Source organism: Oncorhynchus nerka, linkage group LG15 (assembly GCF_034236695.1).
Source record: "Oncorhynchus nerka isolate Pitt River linkage group LG15, Oner_Uvic_2.0, whole genome shotgun sequence".
Classification (NCBI taxonomy): domain Eukaryota; kingdom Metazoa; phylum Chordata; class Actinopteri; order Salmoniformes; family Salmonidae; genus Oncorhynchus; species Oncorhynchus nerka.
This window is the reverse complement of record NC_088410.1, coordinates 65,021,335-65,043,504: the sequence shown is the minus strand read 5'-3', so window position 1 is coordinate 65,043,504 and position 22,170 is coordinate 65,021,335. Positions and strand designations below refer to the sequence as shown.

Here is a 22,170-nt window from a genome sequence, read left to right as displayed (position 1 = left end):
TGATGGCGGGAGGGCAAATAGTCTTTAAGAGAAAATAAAAATAATGGATGCGCAAAACTGTGGATTCATGGAGGCATACGAGAGGGCTATATGTTACCTGATGGCAATAAGACAGAAATAAATTGGGGTTTAATCAGTTTGAGGTGAAATTGCGGCTTCTGGAAATCAGAATGACAGAAAGACGAGATGGTTGTCAGAGTTGACAGAAAGACGAGATGGTTGTCAGAGTTGACAGAAAGACGAGATGGTTGTCAGAGTTGACAGAAAAAGGCAAGTGTTTTTTTCTAATACCTTATTAAACATTTTGGTCTCTAAACGAAAACGTTCTAGCAACAGTTCAATAAAAGATGGAACATGCTAGTAGATACAATTTTTGCAGTTTTTTTTGGCGCTCCCGTGTACTAAGCCGGTAATACTGTAAATCCTGGGATGAGAGAAGAACGGTATGACGAGATGAAAAACTCTATTAGTTTCTGCATTCAAAGTCAGCCACTAGATGGCACCATATCACACCAGGGCTATAAGAACTGAACCGATGCACATGGGGCCATGAAATTTGGTATGTGAAACTTATGTACATGTCCTTAGAAGCTGTGTGAATATCGCCACTGCAACCTTTAGATGGCTGCACCAGACCAGTTGGTTGCACTATAAATGTCATTAGCATCAGTGGCACCATAAGATACTAGAGCAATAACTATTGATCAAGTGGACTGTGTCTCGTGCAAATTCATGTTAGATTTAAATTATGCAGATGAATGTGAAAATAACACTGAACATATTTCAAATATCTTAGAGATACTTTGGGATTTTGGCAATGATCTTTCTACTTTTTCTACTTCCTACGTTATCTCCTTCCCCAGAGTCAGATGAATGTCTGTGTCCAGAATGAAGGAAATTAGAGGTACTTTCTCGAGCCAATGCTAACTAGCGTTGGCACAAGGATTTACAGTATTACCGGCTTAGTACACAAGGGAGCATCAAAAAACCCTGCAAAAAGCCCATTATTAGCATTCTGGTAATAGATGCCCAAAATTAGCACAAGTAATATAATTGTTTTATTTAACCTTTATTTAACTAGGCGAGTTAGTGTGAACAAATTCTTATTTTACAATGACGGCCTACCCTGGCCAAACCCTGGACAACACTGAGCCAATTGTGCGCTGCCCTATGGGACTCCAGATCACGGCCAGTTGTGATACAGCCCGGGATCGAACCAGGGTCTGTAGTGATGCCACTAGCACTGAGATGCAATGCCTTAGAACACCGCAACACTCAGGAGCACTTCAAAGTAATAGCGAATTTTGCTAGATAAATTTGCTAACGAGCGCAAATTATTTTTGTTGTTGTTGCAAAGACAGGCATTCCATCTCAAAGTCATACATATATAGGAAGGAGCTACCGAATGTCATTTTTGGTGAGTTAGGACATTTACAAGTGAAAATGAATGAGATATCTTGCAAATGAACAGTACTGCCTCTGGAGCAGAGTGTGTACACACTGTGTCTGTGTGGAATCTGGAGTCGCCAGGGCAACGGGCCTGCTTGCTCTGCTTGTAGTAGATGGGGGAGGAGCAGACAGGCCGAGACTGGAGAGGAGAAAAATAACGCAAGGAAATCAAAAGATGGCAGCTGTACAGATAACTCATCCAAAGGGCATTGACTTCTCAAACATGGCAGAAAGCCAACACAATATGATTCCGTTGCCTTATTAATTCAGCTACTTACTGAGCTAAATAACTAGCAAGTTTAACTTAGGGGTCTCGTTAACGCAGAATTCGCATAAGAAATATACATTTAAAATAATGTGACAGGTGAAATGAAGAACGCAATCTGCTTTATCTTCTAACATTTTATACAAGTTGACTGCAGGTATTTATTTAAGAGGCTACAAATATTGAAATGAATAGAAAAATTCAAAAGAAAAAGTTTAAACGGTATTGATGGTATTGACAAACCATACCGTGGCTATTTCCAAATACCCGGTATACGGTACAATGCACTCGGAAAGTATTCAGACCGCTTGAATTTATCAAAAGAAAATTGCATTACAGCTTTTTTGCACTCAATCTATACACAAAACCCCATAATGACAAAGCAAAAACATATTTTATACATATTTATTACAAATAAAAAAATGAAATTATTCCTTACATAAGTATTCAGACCCTTTACTCAGTACTTTGTTGAAGCACCTTTGGCAGCGATTACAGCCTCAAGTCTTTTTGGGTATAATGCTATAAGCTTGGCACATCTCTATTTGGGGAGTTTCTCCCATTATTCTCTGCAGATCTTCTCCAGCTCTGTCAGGCTGGATGGGGAGCGTCGCTGAACAGCTATTTTCAAGTCTCTTCAGAGAGGTTTGATCGGATTTAAGTCCAGGCTCTGGCTGGGCCACTCAAAGACATTTAGAGACTTGTCCCGAAGCCACTCCAGCGTGGTCTTGGCTGTGTACTTAGGGTCGTTGTCCTGTTGTTAGGTGAACCTTCCCCCCTGTCTGAGGCCCTGAGAGCTCTGGAGATCTCTCTGTACTTTGCTCCGTTCATCTTTACCTCGATCCTGACTAGTCTCCCAGTCCCTGCCGCTGAAAAATATCCCCACAGCATGATGCTGCCACCACCATGCTTCAACGTAGGGATGGTAATAGGTTTCCTCCAGACATGACGTGAGGTGCCATTAATACAGGTAACGAGTGGAGGACAGAGGAGCCTCTTAAAGAAGAAGTTACAGGTCTGTGAGAGCCAGAAATCTTGCTTGTTTGTAGGTGACCAAATACTTATTTTCCACCATAATTTGCAAATACATTTATTAAAAATCCTACAATGTGATTTTCTGGATTTTTTTGGGTCTGTCATAGTTGAAGTGTACCTATGATGAAAATTACAGGCCTCTCACATATTTTTTAAGTGGGAAAACTTGCACAATTGGTGGCTGACTAAATAGTTTTTTGCCCCACTGTACATCTACCTCCAACCCTCCAGTATCCCTGCACACTGCAAATATAGTATTGGAACTGATTATTGATTTATGCATTGTTGGGTTTTGAGTTTTCAAGAAAGACATTTCACTGACATGAGCTGATTGAGGACTACAGGAAATGGAGGACAGAGCACAGCCCCATTTATATTGATGAGACTGTAGTGGAGTGGGTCGAGAGCTTCAAGTTCTTCGGTGTCCACTTCACTAAGGATCTATCATGGTCCACACACACCAACATAGTCATGAAGAGGGCACGACAGTGGCTCTTCCCCCTAGGGGGGCTGAAACAGTTCTACAGTTTCACCATTGAGAGTATCTTGACTGGCTGCAACACTGCTTGGTATGGCAACTGCTTGACCTACGACCGCAAGGCACTAGAGGGTGGTGCGTATTGCCCAATACATCACTGGGGTCGAGTTCCCTGCCATTCAGGACCTCTATACCAGGCGGTGTCAGAGCAAGGCTCTAAAAATGGCCAAATACTCCAGCCACCCAATTCATAGACTGTTCTCTGCTACCGCACGGTAAGCGGTACCGATGCACCAAGTCTGGAACCAACAGGACCCTGAACAGTCTCTCCCCCAAGCCATAAGACTGCTAAATAGTTATTTAAATAGTTAACCAAATAGCTACTCGGACTATCTGCATTGACACTTTTTGCACTAACTTGTATTACTGTTTTATTACTGTATTGCTGCTACTGTTTATTATCTGTCCATTTATTGCTAGTTATATGTACATATCTACCTCAATTACTTCTTACCCCTGGGACATTGCTATATACACGGTGTACCGAGTCAAAGTTATCGTTGTGTATTTATTATAGTGTGTTTTACTTCTCTATTTTCTTTCTCTCTGCATTATTGGAAAGAGCCAACAAGTAAGCATTTCACTGTTAGTCTACACCGGTTGTTTACAACGCATGTGACAAATACAATTTGATTTAGCTTTGATTGCAAATAAGTGGCTTATTATGCATCTCAGATGTTTGATGAATGAGAAACACATGCAGAGGTACATAGTGTATGAGGTACATATGGTGTTATACACTGTATAGTGTATATGTTAAGCAGTGTGGAGCCACAATCATTTCAGTGTGCCTCTGGGAAGGCCCCGGGCTGACAGATTACTACCATAACCTGCCAAGGGCACAGGAGCAAGGTGCAGCTTACTTTTGAGGGGAAATAATAACACTGGTCTCCATTGACAGAGATCTGTTTGGTTTGGCATTGTTCGATGGTCCAGCTATTCAATAATACAACAGTAACACACTGTGGGTGGAAGGTACATTCATTAAGAGCGGCAATCTTTCTCACGTTTGGAAGCGATAGCGAGACTGCTTCAACCTACTGCATGTGGCCAGCACTCTGTGTTCCTGTGTATGCGTGTGTCTATATCTGTCTGTCTGTCTACTGTGTGTTAGTGTTGCACGGTATACCAGTACCGAGGTAATATCACGGTACTAAAACGTCATGATACCAACATTTTAGAATACCGTAGTACCGTTTAATAGGATACTACCAAATATATTTTAGCTCAATCAAAGTAAAGATCCCGCTGATTCCTCTTATAAAATGTTAATACAGTTTTGTATATAAAATTCTGTTGAATATTTTTAAGCAAACTAGTCTCTGGTAAGTGTCGGTCCAATAATGTCCACTTCACTTTTATGTGCACATACGCCTCCCTTTCCAGCCATAACTCACCTGCTTCTCTCCATCTGCTCTTCCTGCACATCTATTCCTCAATCAGTTTTAAAAAATAAAATTGGTCCGTGACAGCACACGGGGATGTATTCCCTGATGAGTCTTCTGTTGTTACATTTGTACATTTGATACACTGGAGCAGCATGCGGAGCTGATATAACAAAGAGCACAGGCCAGTCGGAGTAGGCTTTGCAAGTTCGCTGACAGGGAGGACAAATAGAGTACCACTGCGCAACAGGTATGCTTGCAGCTTCACAGCAAAGTCTCTAGCTCAAACAGTAAAACAAAATATGACCCATATTACTGGAGCTACATTTTTTGTGCGCATTTTATACAATTTCACAAACCATGTCACGGACCATTTTAAATAAATTATGGGTCACTAGGTATTGGTTTGATAAACAACATTGTTCTGTCATGTTACCTAGCTAATAACCTGCTAACTTGACAGTAGTTCTGGGCAAATTTGATTGGCACAAGAAGAAAGGAAATGTGTCTGCTTCAATACTCATAACATGGGCTTCAAAAGGTACTGTAGGAATCATATAGGCTGAATGGATGCCTAAACTATATCAAAAATCTCTCTTTCTGGTGCTCCTTAAATTCTGTTTGGTGCCTAACGTTTTTAAAGTTGGGAGCAGCGTGTGTATGCGTTTGTGGGAGAGAGAATGGTGTGTGTGTTTATGAGAGAGAGGGAGACAGATTGCGTGAGGGAGGGACAGTCTGTGTGGCTCTGTTTACTGAAGAGTAAAGGTTTCATGCAGTGTTTTTCCCTTCCTGTCACAATGACATTCAGATCGTTATGAATACACAGTGCATTCGGAAAGTATTCAGACCCGTTTAATTTTTCCACATTTTGTTGTGTTACAGCCTAATTCTAAAATGGATTAAATTGTTTTTTTCCCCTCAATCTACACACAATACCCCACAATGACAAAGCAAAGTATTCAGACCCTTTACTCAGTACTTTGTTGAAGCACATTTGGCAGCGATTACAGCCTCGAGTCTTCTTGGGTATGACGCCACAAGCTTGACACACTTGTATTTGGGGAGTTTACCCCATTCTTCTCTCAAGCTCTGTCAGGTTGGATGAGGAGCATCACTGCACAGCTACTTTCAGGTCTCTCCAGAGAGTTTTGATCGGGTTTAAGTCTGGGCTCTGGCTGGGACACTCAAAGACATTCCGAGACTTGTCCCGAAGTCACTCCTGCGTTGTCTTGGCTGGGTGCTTAGGGTCGTCGTCCTGTTGGAAGGTGAAACTTCGCCCCAGTCTGAAGCAGATTTTCATCAATCTCTCTGTACTTTGCTCCGTTCATCTTTCCACTGACTGGTCTCCCAGTCCCTGCAGCTGAAAAATATACACACATCATGATACTGCCACCACCATGCTTCACCGTAGGGATGGTGCCAGGTTTCCTTCAGACATGACGCTTGGTATTCAGACCAAAGAGTTCAATCTTGGTTTCATCAGACCAGAGAATATTGTTGTTTTCTCGTGGTCTGAGTACTTTAGATGCAAACACCAAGAGGGCTGCCATGTGTCTTTTACTGAGAAGTGGCTTCCGTCTGGCCACTCTACCACACAGGCATGATTGGTGGAGTGCTGCAGAGATGGTTGTCCGTCTGGAAGGTTCTCCCATCTCCACAGACGAACTCTGGAGCTCTGTCAGAGTGACCATTGGGTTCTTGGTCACCTCCCTGACCAAGGCCCTTCTCCCTCCATTGCTCAGTTCGGTCAGGCTGCCAGCTCTAGGAAGAGTCTTGCTGGTTCCAAACTTCTTCCATTTAAGAATGATGGAGGCCACTGTGTTCTTGGGGACCTTCAATGCTGAGTACATTTTTGGTACTCTTCCCCAGATCTGTGCCTCGACACAATCCTGTCTCGGTGCTCTACGGACAATTCCTTCAACCTCATGGCTTGGTTTTTGCCCTGACATGCACTGTCAACTGTGGGACCTTATATAGACAGTTGTGTGCCTTTCCAAATCATGTCCAACCAATTGAATTTACCACATGTGGACTCCAATCAAGTTGTAGAAACATCTCAAGGTGTTGTATTGAGTAGAAAATATTTTGTGTAGCACGAACATTAAGAAAACGGTAACAAGAGTCAGGGGACAGGGCGAACAGGACTCTAGGACACTAAATGTTTTCCTGTGGTATCGCGATACTACTTGCGCGGGCCGACCCTGGCCTGACGGATCAGTTATCACAGCACACCAGCTATTTATAGAACCCCCCTCTGTGAGGTGCCATTAATATTTCAATATCCCTCTTTCTCAAAGTTAGCTCCACCAAGCTATTTCTAGTTCCTCCCACCTTTTATCCTCCTCTTGCTATCACAGCACTTTAACTAACAAACTCTCTCTCTCCCTCTGTCTGGTAATGCAAACACAATCTGGCTCAGTTTCCTCCTGCTGGGTAAAGTCTATTACTTTTCAGAGTTATTCCCTAAAGAGACACTGAAACACCCCAGCAAACCTAAACGTTTCCCTCCTCTTCATGTCTGCTGCAGTGACAGTCCCTGATGCTTAATCACATCTCCAGCACATCTCCACTCCCTCAGGTGCACTTTCAAACAGCCCCTCCAGACAGAGACCTTCTCAGATATACAGTAACACAGCTATCAGGGGAGCGTATGGTCTTCCTGGCGAGTTGGTCCTTAGCCATACGAGGGCCTCCCCACATAATGAAGCAGGATCAATACATTTACATTACATTTAAGTCATTTAGCAGACGCTCTTATCCAGAGCGACTTACAAATTGGTGCTTTCACCTTATGACATCCAGTGGAACAGCCACTTTACAATAGTGCATCTAGGTCTTGTAAGGGGGGTGAGAAGGATTACTTTATCCTATCCTAGGTATTCCTTAAAGAGGTGGGGTTTCAGGTGTCTCCGGAAGGTGGTGATTGACTCCGCTCCTGGCGTCGTGAGGAGTTTGTTCCACCATTGGGGGCCAGAGCAGCGAACAGTTTTGACTGGGCTGAGCGGGAACTGTACTTCCTCAGTGGTAGGGAGGCGAGCAGGCCAGAGGTGGATGAACGCAGTGCCCTTGTTTGGGTGTAGGGCCTGATCAGAGCCTGGAGGTACTGAGGTGCCGTTCCCCTCACAGCTCCGTAGGCACCATGGTCTTGTAGCGGATGCGAGCTTCAACTGGAAGCCAGTGGAGAGAGCGGAGGAGCGGGGTGACGTGAGAGAACTTGGGAAGGTTGAACACCAGACGGGCTGCGGCGTTCTGAATGAGTTGTAGGGGTTTAATGGCACAGGCAGGGAGCCCAGCCAACAGCGAGTTGCAGTAATCCAGACGGGAGATGACAAGTGCCTGGATTAGGACCTGCGCCGCTTCCTGTGTGAGGCAGGGTCGTACTCTGCGGATGTTGTAGAGCATGAACCTCCGCCTTGATGTTATTTGAGAACGACAGGGTGTTGTCCAGGATCACGCCAAGGTTCTTAGCGCTCTGGGACGAGGACACAATGGAGTTGTCAACCGTGATGGCGAGATCATGGAACGGGCAGTCCTTCCCCGGGAGGAAGAGCAGCAAGGTTCAGCTTGAGGTGATGATCCGTCATCCACACTGATATGTCTGCCAGACATGCAGAGATGCGATTCGCCACCTGGTCTTAATTGTGTGCATAGCAATGATAGGAGAGACCATGTGAGGTTATGACAGAGCCAAGTGACTGTATAGCCTAGAACAGAGCCCTGGGGGACACCAGTGGTGAGAGCACGTGGTGAGGAGACGGATTCTCGCCACGCCACCTGGTAGGAGCGACCTGTCAGGTAGGACGCAATCAAGCCGCCGGAGATGCCCAACTCGGAGAGGGTGGAGAGGAGGATCTGATGGTTCACAGTATCGAAGGCAGCCGATAGGTCTAGAAGGATGAGAGCAGAGGAGAGAGAGTTAGCTTTGCAGTGCGGAGCGCCTCCGTGATACAGAGAAGAGCAGTCTAATGACTAGTCAGAAATCTGACTGATTTGGATCAAGAAGGTCATTCTGAGAGAGATAGCGGAGAGCTGGCCAAGGACGGCACGTTCAAGAGTTTTGGAGAAAAAGAAAGAAGGGATACTGGTCTGTAGTTGTTGACATCGGAGGGATCGGTGGGTTTTTTCAGAAGGGGTGCAACTCTCGCTCTCTTGAAGACGGGAGGGACGTAGCCAGCGGTCAGGGATGACAAGAAGAGAGTGCAGGTTGTTGGGCGGCCGTCAAAGTGTGAGCAGAACCAGCGCAAACCTTCTTTTCAAAATGGTTGACGAAGTCATCTGCAGAGAGGGAGGAGGGGGGAGGGGGAGGAGGATTCAAGAGGGAGGAGAAGGTGGCAAAGAGCTTCCTAGGGTTAGAGGCAGATGCTTGGAATTTAGAGTGGTAGAAAGTGGCTGAGATCCAATCTGTGAATGTGAGAGCCACTCCTCTTCTCTTGGGTTGTGGCCTGATTCACTTCACAGCTCTCAGCTTTTTCTGCTAAACTGCAACAAGGACTAAAGTGAGTGCACCACTCTGGTGGAATGGACTGCAATGACTAAGCACTCTGAACTATTAACGCACACTGCAGTGTTTCCGAATCGAAGACTTTGCACCAGTGCAAATGCAAACACAAGAGTGAGAATACACTCAGAGCCCAGTGATGCTGCTAAACTAAACTATTTCCATGCCAATCCTTCACCAGGAGTAATCATTCAGATTCACTGAGGAACAAAACAGGGATCCACTGTCAACTGAGTCAATATCGCACACATCCATTTTAGACAATAATACACAACACAGTGCTGAAGTCAATAGAGAAAAGGCTTTCAGAAAACAATTCTGAACTCCCACTGACAACAGATCAATGGTGGAAGTGCACCACAGAGGTGACTTACTGTAAGTTGAATGCATCTCGTCGATCTTTCCCACACTTTGATTCTTTGAGAAGTCCATGACCTGCAACACAGTTGGACAAACAAAAAAACATGTACTGTCGAGTGATCGTTTGCGTTTCAAGAACACACTAGACAAGGTTATTTGCAAGGGACGATGCCTTTTATTGAACATTATGTCATGTTGGGAACAACAAAAACTATCCGGAGGTCCTGTGGCACAAGTCAGAGATGCTGTGATCAGGTATTGGTACGTACACGTTTGGTTTTCCCCTGAAGTTGGTTCCTGGCCTTCTCGTTGGCCTCCACTTCATTGGCAATGTCTTTGGCTGTTGACAGAGAATGAAAAGAGACCTTTATGACCCTCCGGATCACAAGCATGGCTTGTTATGTGAACTGTTTGTTTTCAACACATTAAGGTCTCTGCCCCTGAGGCCACTGCTGAGGAATTGAAGCCAGAGAAACAAAACAAACAACAGGAAACGATCAAGTGGTTCAAACTTTTGTTTGTGATTTGCACACAGACACACACGAAGAAAGAAGTAGGCATAGCTCAGAGCACCACTTCATATCTAATAGTCTCAGCAAGGACTGTTGGACTGGATGCTCTGTCCGCCGAGCTTAAAGAGGTAAAGTAGTGTGTCGTTTACAGCCTTTACCCTCCGACATCTTATGCCCAACGACCAACTGAAAAGAGCTAAGAGGTAGGAGGACACACCATTATACATCTAGCATGATCATGTATCAAGGTCACTTACTGACAGTCTAATAGCATGTACAAGTAATATACACCCTAAAGATATCACAGAAGCATGACAAATGCCAAGGCAAGAAAAGAATACTCGCTAGAGTAGAAATGATTTAAGTGTTGGTAACAGTAGATTCTCAAATCATGTGCTAGGCTCAGAACAGGCCTTGGTGTTTGATTGAAACACTACATCTCAACAGAGATGGGGTGTGTTCTAGGGATGGGCATGGTTATAATATTCTTGAATTATTTCTAAATGAAATTCAAATATCCATGTGACATTGTTACATACAAGGATATACCATGACATGTCACATTCATAAATGAATAAAACCAAATGAATGTATTTCTTCATGACGTGCAACAATCACAGATGTCTATGTTTTACAAGTTGACATCACAGTAGAGTGCAATAGAGTTCAGTACAGTAGAGTACAGTTCAGCACAGTAGAGTACTGAACTGTAACCCCCCCCTGGGGTGCATGATTTGGTTTTTGTCCTAGCTCCCAAGTCCAGAACAGACTATGGGAGGCGCACAGTACTACATAGAGCCATGACCACATGGAACTATATTCCACATAAAGTAACTCATGCCAGCAGTAAAATTAGATTTGAAAAAAAACTGATAAAAATACACCTTACGGAACAGCGGGGAGTGTGAAGCAACACAAACATAGACACATGCATACAAACGATAACATACGCAATATACACACATGGATTTTGTGTTATAGATAAGTGGTAGTAGAGTAGAGGCCTGAGGGCACACACTTAATATGTTGAGCAATCTGTTATGAATGTATTGTAATGTTTTTAATATGTATAACTGCCACCATTTTGCTGGAACACAAGAAGAGTAGATGCTGCCTTGGCAGAAGCTAATGGGGATCCATAATAAATACAAATACTACACAGCTGATTCAAATAACCAACTCATCATCAAGCTTGGATTATTTTAATCAGCTGTGTAGTGCTACGGCAAAAACCAAAACGTGCACCCAGGGGGGTCCCAGGACCGAGAACAGTACTGACCTAAACTCTACTCAACTCTTTACTGTACTGTAGTGCTATACGGTATTGTATTGTGCTGTAATGTACAGTACAATAAAGAAAAGTAGAGTATAGATTAATATTTTGCCGAAATCTAACAAATTTCAATATAGGGAATAATTCCCGGGAAATACCTCAAAAATCTGAAGTGCCCATTTAAAACAAAGATATGGTCACTGTGCCAGGGTTCTCCCAAAATAAGACTGTCACATTTTTTTTCTTAATTTAACTAGGCAAGTCAGTTAAGAACAAATTCTTCTTATTAATGACTGTCTTGTTCAGGGGCAGAGCAACAGATTTTTACCTTGTCAGCTCGGAGATTCGATCTTGCAACCTTTCGGTTACTAGTCCAACGCTCTAACCACTAGGCTACACCACCATGTAAAGATTTCACAGCAAGTGAAACTGATGTTAAGTAATGATAGAATAACTTCGATCACCAATGACTGTTATGAATTGCGAAACAGGTCGTTAATACATTGTGAGAGTTATCCTCAATTAATTCAGTGCATTTCAGTGGTAGGCATAGGCTCTCAAAAGAGCGCGTGTTCAGGACACACAGACACTCTCAGTAGGCTATAGCATTGTCGATTGATACAAACTTTGTAACGGCAGTCAAACAAAAGTCAAATTACCAAAGTAGTAAGTTTGCTAGATAACCTCCAACTAATGACAGAATATCTCCTATTTATCAAAATCGAGTTGATAATTATACAGATAGCAGATCAGCTCATGAATAAGGGTCAGATGAAAAGAGGAAATGTTTTAAATATGAATGTATCTTAACGGAGACCAACTCTGTAAAAAGGAGAGGGAGGGAGAGGTGAGGGAAGTGGTGATTGAAGGAAGATACCAGGCAGCCCACTGGCTCCACCCCTGAGCCTTATATGGACTTCCTGCCCCAACGAGGCGAGCCTATGGGTTATTAAGCCAGGGAGTACTTGGGGATAAAAGAGGAAGCGGCCTGTACATAGGGGCAGAGAACGGAGAGGGAAGCATGTGTTGAAGAGTGTGAGGAGAGAAATATTTGTCTGATTACCCCCACTGTGCACCGAACCGGTTTGGCTGAGGACCTGCGTTTTAGGATTACCCCTGGAGAACGGAACAGACAACGAGACCAGATTGTGGACTGTGAAATGGTGAATTCCCCACTTTTCTCAAGTGTGCAAAACTCCCTAATAAACTTCCAATTTGCATTCTAGTTGTGCTCCTTGTGCGTGTTTGGTTATTGAACTTGGTGACGTGGAAACCCCACACCCTTGAACCTGCTACAATATCTACTCTCATACCATTTATTGATCACATATGCTCAACAGAAGCTCTCATAAGGGCAGCAATACGAGACACGAGTCAGGATTGGGACGATAGGACAATAGGCTAGGCTATAAATAAAGCTATATAAAGGCTACTACGAGTGACACAGTGGTCTAAGAAACTGCATCGCAGTGCTAGCTGTACCACTAGAGAACCTGGTTCGACTCCAGGCTCTGTCACAGCCGGCCGCGACCGAGAAACCCATGGGGCAGCACACAATTGGCCCAGCGTCATCCAGGTTAGGGGAGAGTTTGGAAGGCCGTGATATTCTTGACCCATCGCACTCTAGCGACTCCTGTGTCTGGCCGGGCACAGTGCACCCTGACACAGTCGCCAGTGTACAGTGTTTCCTCCGACACATTGGTGCGGCTGGCTTCTGGGTTAAGCGGGCATTGTGTCAAGAAGCAGTGCGGCTCGGCTCGGTTGTGTTTCGGAGTACCCACGGCTCTCGACCTTCGCCTCTCCCGAGGCTGTACGGGAGTAGCAGCCATGGGACAAGACTAACTACCAATTGGAAACCACGATTGAGATTCAGTAAAAAAAATTACAGTGATTGATTATCTGAAAAGTCACAGGCTTTTGGTCGGGAGAAGGACAGGCTACTTAATGTGAGTTAAGCGCAAGCAGACTTGTATAACATGCTAGCAAAATCAATCACTGTAATCAGCTAATATATGAGCAAACTAGAATAAAAATCAATAGCACTGACCTCAACTTAGCTAACAATTCCCAAGCCTAATTGTTACCACATATCCAAACAGAGATTCAGTGAAAACAAAAATGTGACTTATCTAGACGATTCCCCACTCATCTCGATTCCCCCACTCATCTTGCTGTCCCAGTCAAAACGGTGCTGAAATGATCATCTAGGTAAGCACACACACACAACTATTGCTTTAAATTAGCATAACAGTTGGATATAACTTTGGGAGACTCAGTATAAGCAAGAATTTGATACATGCCTTAAACTGCATTAGCCTACATTATTTAAATATTTTCATAATTCAGTTGATCATTACTGAAGTGAGTTGTCTAGGCCCAATGACTGTTTCCTTGTCTCCTCACTCCGCCGCATCGTTCTCAACACCAGTTTCAATCAATATAGCACACTGTTTTCTAGAAATCAAGCTTTTTTTCAGGTTCGGCTCATTTAATTTCTGTGATGTCAAACCAGGCATGGGCTCGGGCTTCAGCTCACCGGAATTGGGTCCGACCGGGATCACATTTCCAGTTCTGATGAGAACTCTAAACTGCATTTGGGTTTTGTGTGCAGTCCGGCAGTATCAATTATGTGCTTTGAATTTATACCGACTTTGTGTGACGTAAATACACTAGGCTAAAGATTTCCATGTGACAATCTGTTTGAATAATGTGATATTTAATTTTTTCCAAACAGCTGCTGTGCTTGTATATTTTGTGGAGTTGCACTCGTGCACATTGGGGAATATTTTTGTAATTTTCCGGGTCTTGTCATTTTATGTCCCGGGATCCTGGTTACCGGTTTAAATCCCTAGTCAGTACAATACAGTACAGTACTGTAGAGTAGAGTTTAAATCAAACAAAACTTTATTGGTCACATACAGTTGAAGTCGGAGGTTTACATACACTTATGTTGGAGTCATTTAAACTTGTTTTTCAACCACTCCACAAATTTCTTGTTAACAAACTATAGTTTTGGCAAGTCGGTTCAGACATGTTTTGTTTACAGACAGATTATTTCACTGTATCACAATTCTAGTGGGTCAGAAGTTTACATACACTAAGTTGACTGTGCCTTTAAACAGCTTGGAAAATTCCAGAAATGTATGTCATGGCTTTAGAAGCTTCTGATAGGCTAATTGACATCATTTGAGTCAATTGGAGGTGTACCTGTGGATGTATTTCAAGGCCTACCTTCAAACTCAGTGCCTCTTTGCTTGACATCATGGGAAAATCAAAAACAAATCAGCCAAATACCTCAGAAAAAAATTGTAGACCTCCACAAGTCTGGTTCATCCTTTGGAGCAATTTCCAAATGCCTGAAGGTAACACGTTCATCTGTACAAACAATAGTATGCAAGTATAAACACCATGGGACCACGCAGCTGTCATACCACTCAGGAAGGAAACGCGTTCTGTCTCCTAGAGATAAATGTACTTTGGTGCGAAAAGTGCAAATCAATCGCAGAACAGCAGCAAAGGACCTTGTGAAGATGCTGGAGGAAACAGGTACAAAGTTATCTATATCCACAGTAAAACGAGTCCTATATTGAAAGGTCGCTCAGCAAGGAAGAAGCCACTGCTCCAAAACCGGCATAAAAAAAGGCAGACTATGGTTCGCAACTGCACATGGGGACAAGATCATACTTTTTGGAGAAATGTCCTCTGGTCTGATGAAACAAAAATAGAACTGTTTGGCCATAATGACCATCGTTATGTTTGGAGGAAAAAGGGGGAGGCTTGCAAGCCGAAGAACACCATCCCAACCGTGATGCATGGGGGTGGCAGCATCATATTGTGGGTGTGCTTTGCTGCAGGAGGGGCTGGTGCAATTCACAAAATAGATGGCAACATGAGGGAGGAAAATTATATGGATATATTGAAGCAACATCTCAAGACATCAGTCAGGAAGTTAAAGCTTGGTCGCAAATGGGTCTTCCAAATGGACAATGACCCCAAGCATACTTCCAAAGTTGTGGCAAAATGGCTTAAGGACAACAAAGTCAAGGTATTGGAGTGGCCATCACAAAGCCCTGACCTCAATCCTATAGAAAATGTGTGGGCAGAACTGAAAAAGCGTGTGCGAGCAAGGAGGTCTACAAACCTGACTCAGTTACACCAGCTCTGTCAGGAGGAAGGGGCTAAAATTCACCCAACTTCTGGTGGAAAGCTTATGGAAGGCTACCCAAAACATTTGACCCAAGTTAAACAATTTAAAGGCAATGCCACCAAATACTAATTGAGTGTATGTAAACTTCTGACCCACTAGGAATGTGATGAATAAAAAATTCCCTCTACTATTATTCTGACATTTCACATTCTTAAAATAAAGTGGTGATCCTAACTGACCTAAGACAGGGAATTTTTACTTGGATTAAATGTCACGAATTGTAAAAAAAAATATATAAAAAAAAATGAGTTTAAATGTATTTGGCTAAGGTGTATGTAAACTTCTGACTTCAACTGTACGTGTTTAGCAGATGTTATTGCGGGTGTAATGAAATGATTGTGCTTCTAGTTCCGACAGTGCAGCAATATCTAACAAGTAATATGTAACAATTTCACAACATATACCCGATACACACAAATCTAAGTAAAGGAATGGAATTAAGAATATATAAATATATTGATTAGCAATGTCAGAGCGACAGACTGAGATACAATAGAATAGTATAAAATACAGTGTGGAAATATGAGACGAATAATGCAAAATATCTAAACATTATTAAAGTTAAATTAAAAAGTGACTAGAGTTCAATTTATTAAAGTGGCCAACGACTTCAAGTCTGTTTATATATGCAGTAGTCTCGCTGCGCTAGTGATGGCTATTTAACAGTCTGATGGTCTTGAGATTAAAAAACAGCTTCGGTCTCTTGGTCCCAGCTTTGATGCACCTGTACTGACCTCGCCTTCTGGTTGATAGCGGGGTGAACAGGCAGTGGCTCGGGTGATTGTTGTTCTTGATGATCTTTTTGGCCTTCCTGTGACATAGGGTGCTGTAGGTGTCCTGGAGGGCAGGTAGTTTGCCCCCGGGTGATGCGTTGTGCAGACTGCATCACCCTCTGGAGAGTCCTGCGGTTGCGGTGCGTTGCAGTTGCCGTACCAGGCGGTGATACAGCACGACAGGATACTCTCAGATGTGCATCTGTAAAAGTTTGTGAGGGTTTTAGGTGACAAGCCAAATTTCTTCAGCCTCCTGAGGTTGAAGAGGCATGGCTGCGCCTTCTTCACCGCACTGTCTGTGTGGGTGGACCATTTCAGTTTGTCAGTAACGTGGAGGCCGAGGAACTTAAAACTTGCCACCTTCTCCACTGCTGTCCCGTCGATGTGGATAGGGGGGTGCTCCCTCTGCTGTTTCCTGAAGTCCACGATCATCTCCTTTGTTTTGTTGACGTTAGTACAGTAGGCTTGGGCGGTATCCAGATTGTCATGCTGTTCATGTACCGTACAGGGATTTTTGGTAATACTGGCACTGAACACATTCAAACCCCCCTTAGCCTCTATAATCCGAAGTAAATCCGAAGTACATGTAAAATCCTTTGGAGAATGCTAATGAGTGCATTGCGAACATTTTATACGGTCTCTGACCTAAACTATTTGCAGGACATATATCCCAGCTCATAAAGTTTTACAAGTATCAACAACAACAACAAAAAACACTACTCAGAGTTTGCTGCACGCACAAAACAAGTATTAGACAACATGGCTCTTGCTCCAGGAGGGGATCCTCTGGTGTTAGGCTACCAAGCGAAGCTTGATTTTGGAAGAAGCTACACACTTAGCTAACTAGCTACTAAATTAACAAACCAAATGCACAACTGCAGAGCATTTAGCACATTTTAGACAGTTAACGTAATAGTTATAAGATATCTAGCTGGCAAACATTTAGTTGTGAATTCCATACTTCAACTAGCACGCTCCCGTAGCACATGCTGCACAACAGTGAGTGACTCACAAGGCTCTGGTCTCTCGTCATTGTGTGCTTGTTAACAAACACCACGTGACTCGGAAATACCGGTAAGCTTCATAATGAAAAATTACGTCGTTAACTCCTAACGTATTGCACAAGTTGACTGCAGGTATTTTCTTAAAATGTAGCTACAAATATATTTATTTATTTAAAAATGTCAAATAAATCGTTTTAAATAGTATTAACGGTATTGATTAATCATCCGTGGCTATTTCCAAATACCCCGGTAAACGGTATACCGCCCAAGCCTACAGTACAGTAGAGCACACTAGAGTACAATATAATTAACTATACTATACTGAACTCTACCGTATCGCACTGTAGGGATGGGCATTTGAAATGATTTCACTATTCGAATAAGATCATGATTTCCAGATATACATACACGTATTTACATATACAGTGCATTCGGAAAGTAGTTAGACCCCTTGACGTGGTGGCAGTATCCTGCCGTGGGGATGTTTTTCAGTGGTAGGGACTGGGAGACTAGTCAGGATTGAGGGAAAGATGAACGGAGCAAAGTACAGGGAGATCCTTGATGAAAACCTGCTCCAAAGTGCTCAGTTCACCTTCCATCAGGACAACAACCCTAAGCACACAGCCAGGACAACGCAGGAGTGGCTTCGGGACAAGTCTCTGAATGTTCTTGAGTGACCCAGCAAGAGCCCGGACTTGAACCTGATCAAACATCTCTGGAGAGACCTGAAAGTAGCTGTGCAGCAACGCTTCCCATCTAACCTGACAGAGCTTGAGAGAATCTGCAGAGAATAATTGGACAAACTCCCCAAACACAGGTATGCTAAGCTTGTAGCGTCATACCCAAGAAGATTTGAGGCTGTAATCGCTGCCAAAAGGTACTTCAACAAAGTACTGAGTAAAGGGTCTGAATAATTCCTTTAAAATTATTTTTAATACATTTGCAAAAATTGCCATAAACTTATTATTTCTATGTCATTATGGGGTATTGTGTGTAGATTGATGAGGGGGAAAACAATTTAACCAATTTTAGAATAAGGCTGTAGCGTAACAAAATGTGGAAAAAGTCAAGGGGTCTGAAAACTTTCCGAATGCACTGCATGTATTTTGTGTAGGCCAGTCTCAAACTTGTATCTTCTCTTTGTGACAGATGGGGTTTAAACAGCTTCCAATTAATTTGCCTGTATTTATTTATCTGAATGTATTTTTCAAATCAAAATCAATCATTATTTATATAGCACATTTCAGACATGAATGCAACGCAATCTGTTTCACAGGAAAAAAACAAATATTTACTACAAACATAAGAGGATAAAAAACACAAGACTAAAAAGGCAACCTAAGGAAAAGAAAAGATAAAAAGGCGTGTTGTAACATCTCTTTAAATATGTCCACAGTTGCGACCCCCCCTTAGGTTTTCTGGCAGGCTATTCCAGAGGCTGGGGGCATAGTAAGTAAAGGCTACCTCTCCATGCCTCTTGGTCCTAGGCATTGGGATAGTTAAAAGGCCAGTGCCAGAGAATGTGAGGGACCTATTGGGTACATAACTCAAAAGCATGTCTAATTTGTATTGGGGTGCACAATTGTGGATTGATTTAAAAACCAATAGAACAATCTTAAAATGTATTTCTAAAACTCACTGGCACCCAATGCAGAGACTTTTAAAATATGGTGTAATGTGTGCTCTCTGTCTGGTCATGGTAAGTTCCTGTGCTGCAGTATTCTGAATGTTTTGCAGTTGACCAATGGCTTTCTTGAGTAGGCCAGACAGGAGAGCATTACAGTAGTCACAAGCCTGCTTTTAATAAAAGCAGAATGTCTCTGTATCAACCTGAGATAGAAACGTCCGCACACTTATTTATTTAAAATGCATTAGGGTTAATATTATTGCTTGGATAACCTTATCTACTATTATGTATTGATTTATTTTCCTTCTTTATGCGGGGGTCACTGCACAGAAAGCCAAAATAATTTTCACTGAATCATCACTGTGTATCTTTGTCATGTTTACATGTGTCAATTACTCCCGTAAGGGTTGTCAACTGGCGATTTGACACGAAAAAAAAACATTTAATTAATTCAGTCAGTCTAAGGCTCTATGATTTTTTTTAAACCGTCAAACAAAAGCTGTTGTGTATTTCTTTTGTAATGGATGTCAATCATGAATCAACAATGGCCAGAAAAGTCTGAAGCTTTCTAGCAGTTATACAATGATGGCTTTGAATGATGGAAAGTCAATTTATGGTGGCCAGAAAACGGCTCTGGAATTTACTGTCAGAATTTTACCATCATCCATGGTTGACTCCTGCCATCTTCATTATTCGACCACAGTGAAAATGGCACTCTCACCTGATTTCGGTTCCAGGGCGTCACACTGGGCATTGTAGAAGTGTACAAAGTCCTGGTGCCTCCTGACCAGCTGATCTTTGTTACCCTGGACAGAGAGGTGGCACTCCTTCAGCCTCCTCTTCAGCTCCTGCATGGACAGCAGTGTGTACACCAGTTTTCCCATCGGCCTCCTCTTAGCACCTAGGGAGCTGTGGAACATGAAGCCATAAGGAAAATCAGTTTATAACCGACTATAACATGGTCATTAGATATTAAGCCTACACAGTTACGAGCTCTGTAGTGAGACAGATATTCAGTGGTACTATTATTCCATGATGAACTACAGTGTGACGTGTTGTTGTTGTTGCAGCTCTCAGACCTCTGGCTTGCCCAACAAGAGTCCATCATAGGGAGGGCACCACAGAGGAAGACAACATGAATGTTATAGTTAACCTAAGGCCTGATATACAGGGAGGGAGGGGGGCTCTGTTAAAAAAATATATATTAGAAGCCGGGAGTCACTCAGCTACCACTTGTCAGATCAGATGCATATAATTAGAGCCAGGCAACTTGGCAGCGGTGTACAGTATAAAGCTCTTTCCTATCGCTGACCTCCCTGTAAGGCCAATAAATCAATTGGGATTTTAGCTGGGCTTTCCAAGTAATTATTTTTCAGTTCACTCAGTTCGGTCCCCTCTCCTACCACAAAAGCATAATGTAGACTAGACTTTCAAATAAGCTGCTTTTCAGATAGAAAGTCCATGACTAATTCAGGGCCGGATAAGGTTCTGCCCACATGGCATCTTTTCATCACCAAGACGCATTGAAAACTCTCCAGCTCCCATGCAGAGCTGTGTGGCAGGTCAAATGTGTTGAAGAGTATAGGAAATTCTGTAATCCATCACTCTGACATCAAGGTCCGCCACACATCAAGGGTTCCATGCTGTCACGCACACTTGCCTGCTTCTGACGGAGCCTCAGATATCACAAGCCTACATTAATCATAACGTGGAACCATGCATTAGATTTAAGCAGAAAGGAATATTTTCAGCTTGTAGACATCAATTTCCTTAGAGGAATGAATATTGTCTCCCCAAACATAAATCTAAACATGATATACAACACAGACAGAGACACATTCAAATATAAGTAATATACCCCACCTAGAGCTAGCTTTACATCAGGGTTAATCTTTAGTGGCACAGCGGTCTAAGGCACTGCATCACAGTGCTAGAGGCATCACTACACACCCGGGTTCGATCCCGGGCTGTATCACAACCGGCTGTGATCGGAAGTCCCATAAGGTGGCGCACAATTGGCCCAGCGCAGTCCGGGTTAGGGGAGAGTTTGGCCGGGGTAGGCCGTCATTGTAAATAAGAATTTGTTCTTAACTGATTTACCTAGTTAAATAAAGGTTAAATAAAATAAATAAATAATACAAAATGTTATGAGAATTCTTTAAAGGGATAGTTCACTTTTTTTTAAAGTTTCAGCTTATTCTCTGACTTCATTAGTGTTGTTGTTTCAGGGAGGTCAAAAATAAGTTGAAACTTCCCAAAAGTTATCCACCTCTTGAACCCCTGTGAGATGTGTGTCCACTAGTACCTCCTAAGGCTCTCCTTCTTCTCCCCTCGGGTCAGACAGGTGTCCAAGTGCTTGTTGATGAGCTGTTCAGAGATGCCCACAGAACACACAGGACACTCCACTGCAAAACACACACAGAAATACGATTTAGAGACAAATACACACATAGAAAAGAAGAGACATTGACCATGTTTACATGCACTACAAAACATCCCGTTATTACTTGGGATGCTCAAGTATTCCATTTTTAAGTTGACGCATATAAACATCATATTCTGTTTACAATAACCCAAATAAGCTTGATTCCCTGTTTTGAGAAACCTGAATAAGATGCCTGGGATATGCTAATCTTAGACGGGACACTGTGGCAAGTAAACATCTCATCCAGTTTACTGTTTGCTTTTCTCAGTCTGCGTAGGCTCAGTTTCACATAGTATCACCTTTGAAGTTCAGATGGGAACATTAACAATTAGAATAGTATCTGAAGTCTGGACACTGACTGTAGGCCACCCATGTAACCTTATAATATTAACTCCTGCAGAATTAAATGTTCCTTGCAGTAAAATGACAGACCATATGTTTGTCTCAGGAACAGGAATGGAAAAATATGATTTCATTTTTTGAGAAAATGTGAATGCAGTGATATAAAAGCTGACAGTATTTCACTTTCAACCCTATGAAATAAGAATCCAAGACGAACTGAAGAACAGTCAGAAACATGTTGGATCGTTTCACAGCTTTCATTTGCTTGAAACCGGTCAACAAAGTGATGTCATTTGAAAATGTTGCACCGAAATTGAAAAACGTCTTCACTCCACGAATGAAGGAGAAACAAAAGAGATTATTTTATCAATGTCTAGACTGTTGATGCATTCATTCTATCAATCTATAACTTTCGGGTAAGCAAGTCATGTATCTATACTGAACAAAAATATCAATGCAACATGCAACAATTTCAAC

At 42.7% G+C, this 22,170-nt stretch overlaps 1 protein-coding gene across 7 annotated transcripts in view; it reads right to left on the bottom strand.

Moving 5' to 3' along the window:
- rad18 (RAD18 E3 ubiquitin protein ligase) overlaps positions 1-22,170 on the bottom strand; it is a 71,643-nt gene that overhangs the window by 38,058 nt on the left and 11,415 nt on the right. For 6 of the 7 annotated variants that reach the window (XM_029683231.2, XM_029683232.2, XM_029683234.2 and 3 more), the window contains 4 exons: positions 21,232-21,331; positions 19,648-19,835; positions 9,800-9,870; positions 9,545-9,605 (listed from right to left, as the gene is read on the bottom strand). In XM_029683231.2, coding sequence (XP_029539091.2) covers positions 9,545-9,605; positions 9,800-9,870; positions 19,648-19,835; positions 21,232-21,331 — 420 coding nt within the window. The remainder of the gene's footprint in view (positions 1-9,544; positions 9,606-9,799; positions 9,871-19,647; positions 19,836-21,231; positions 21,332-22,170) is intronic. The other variant, XM_029683236.2, reaches the window with a different exon arrangement.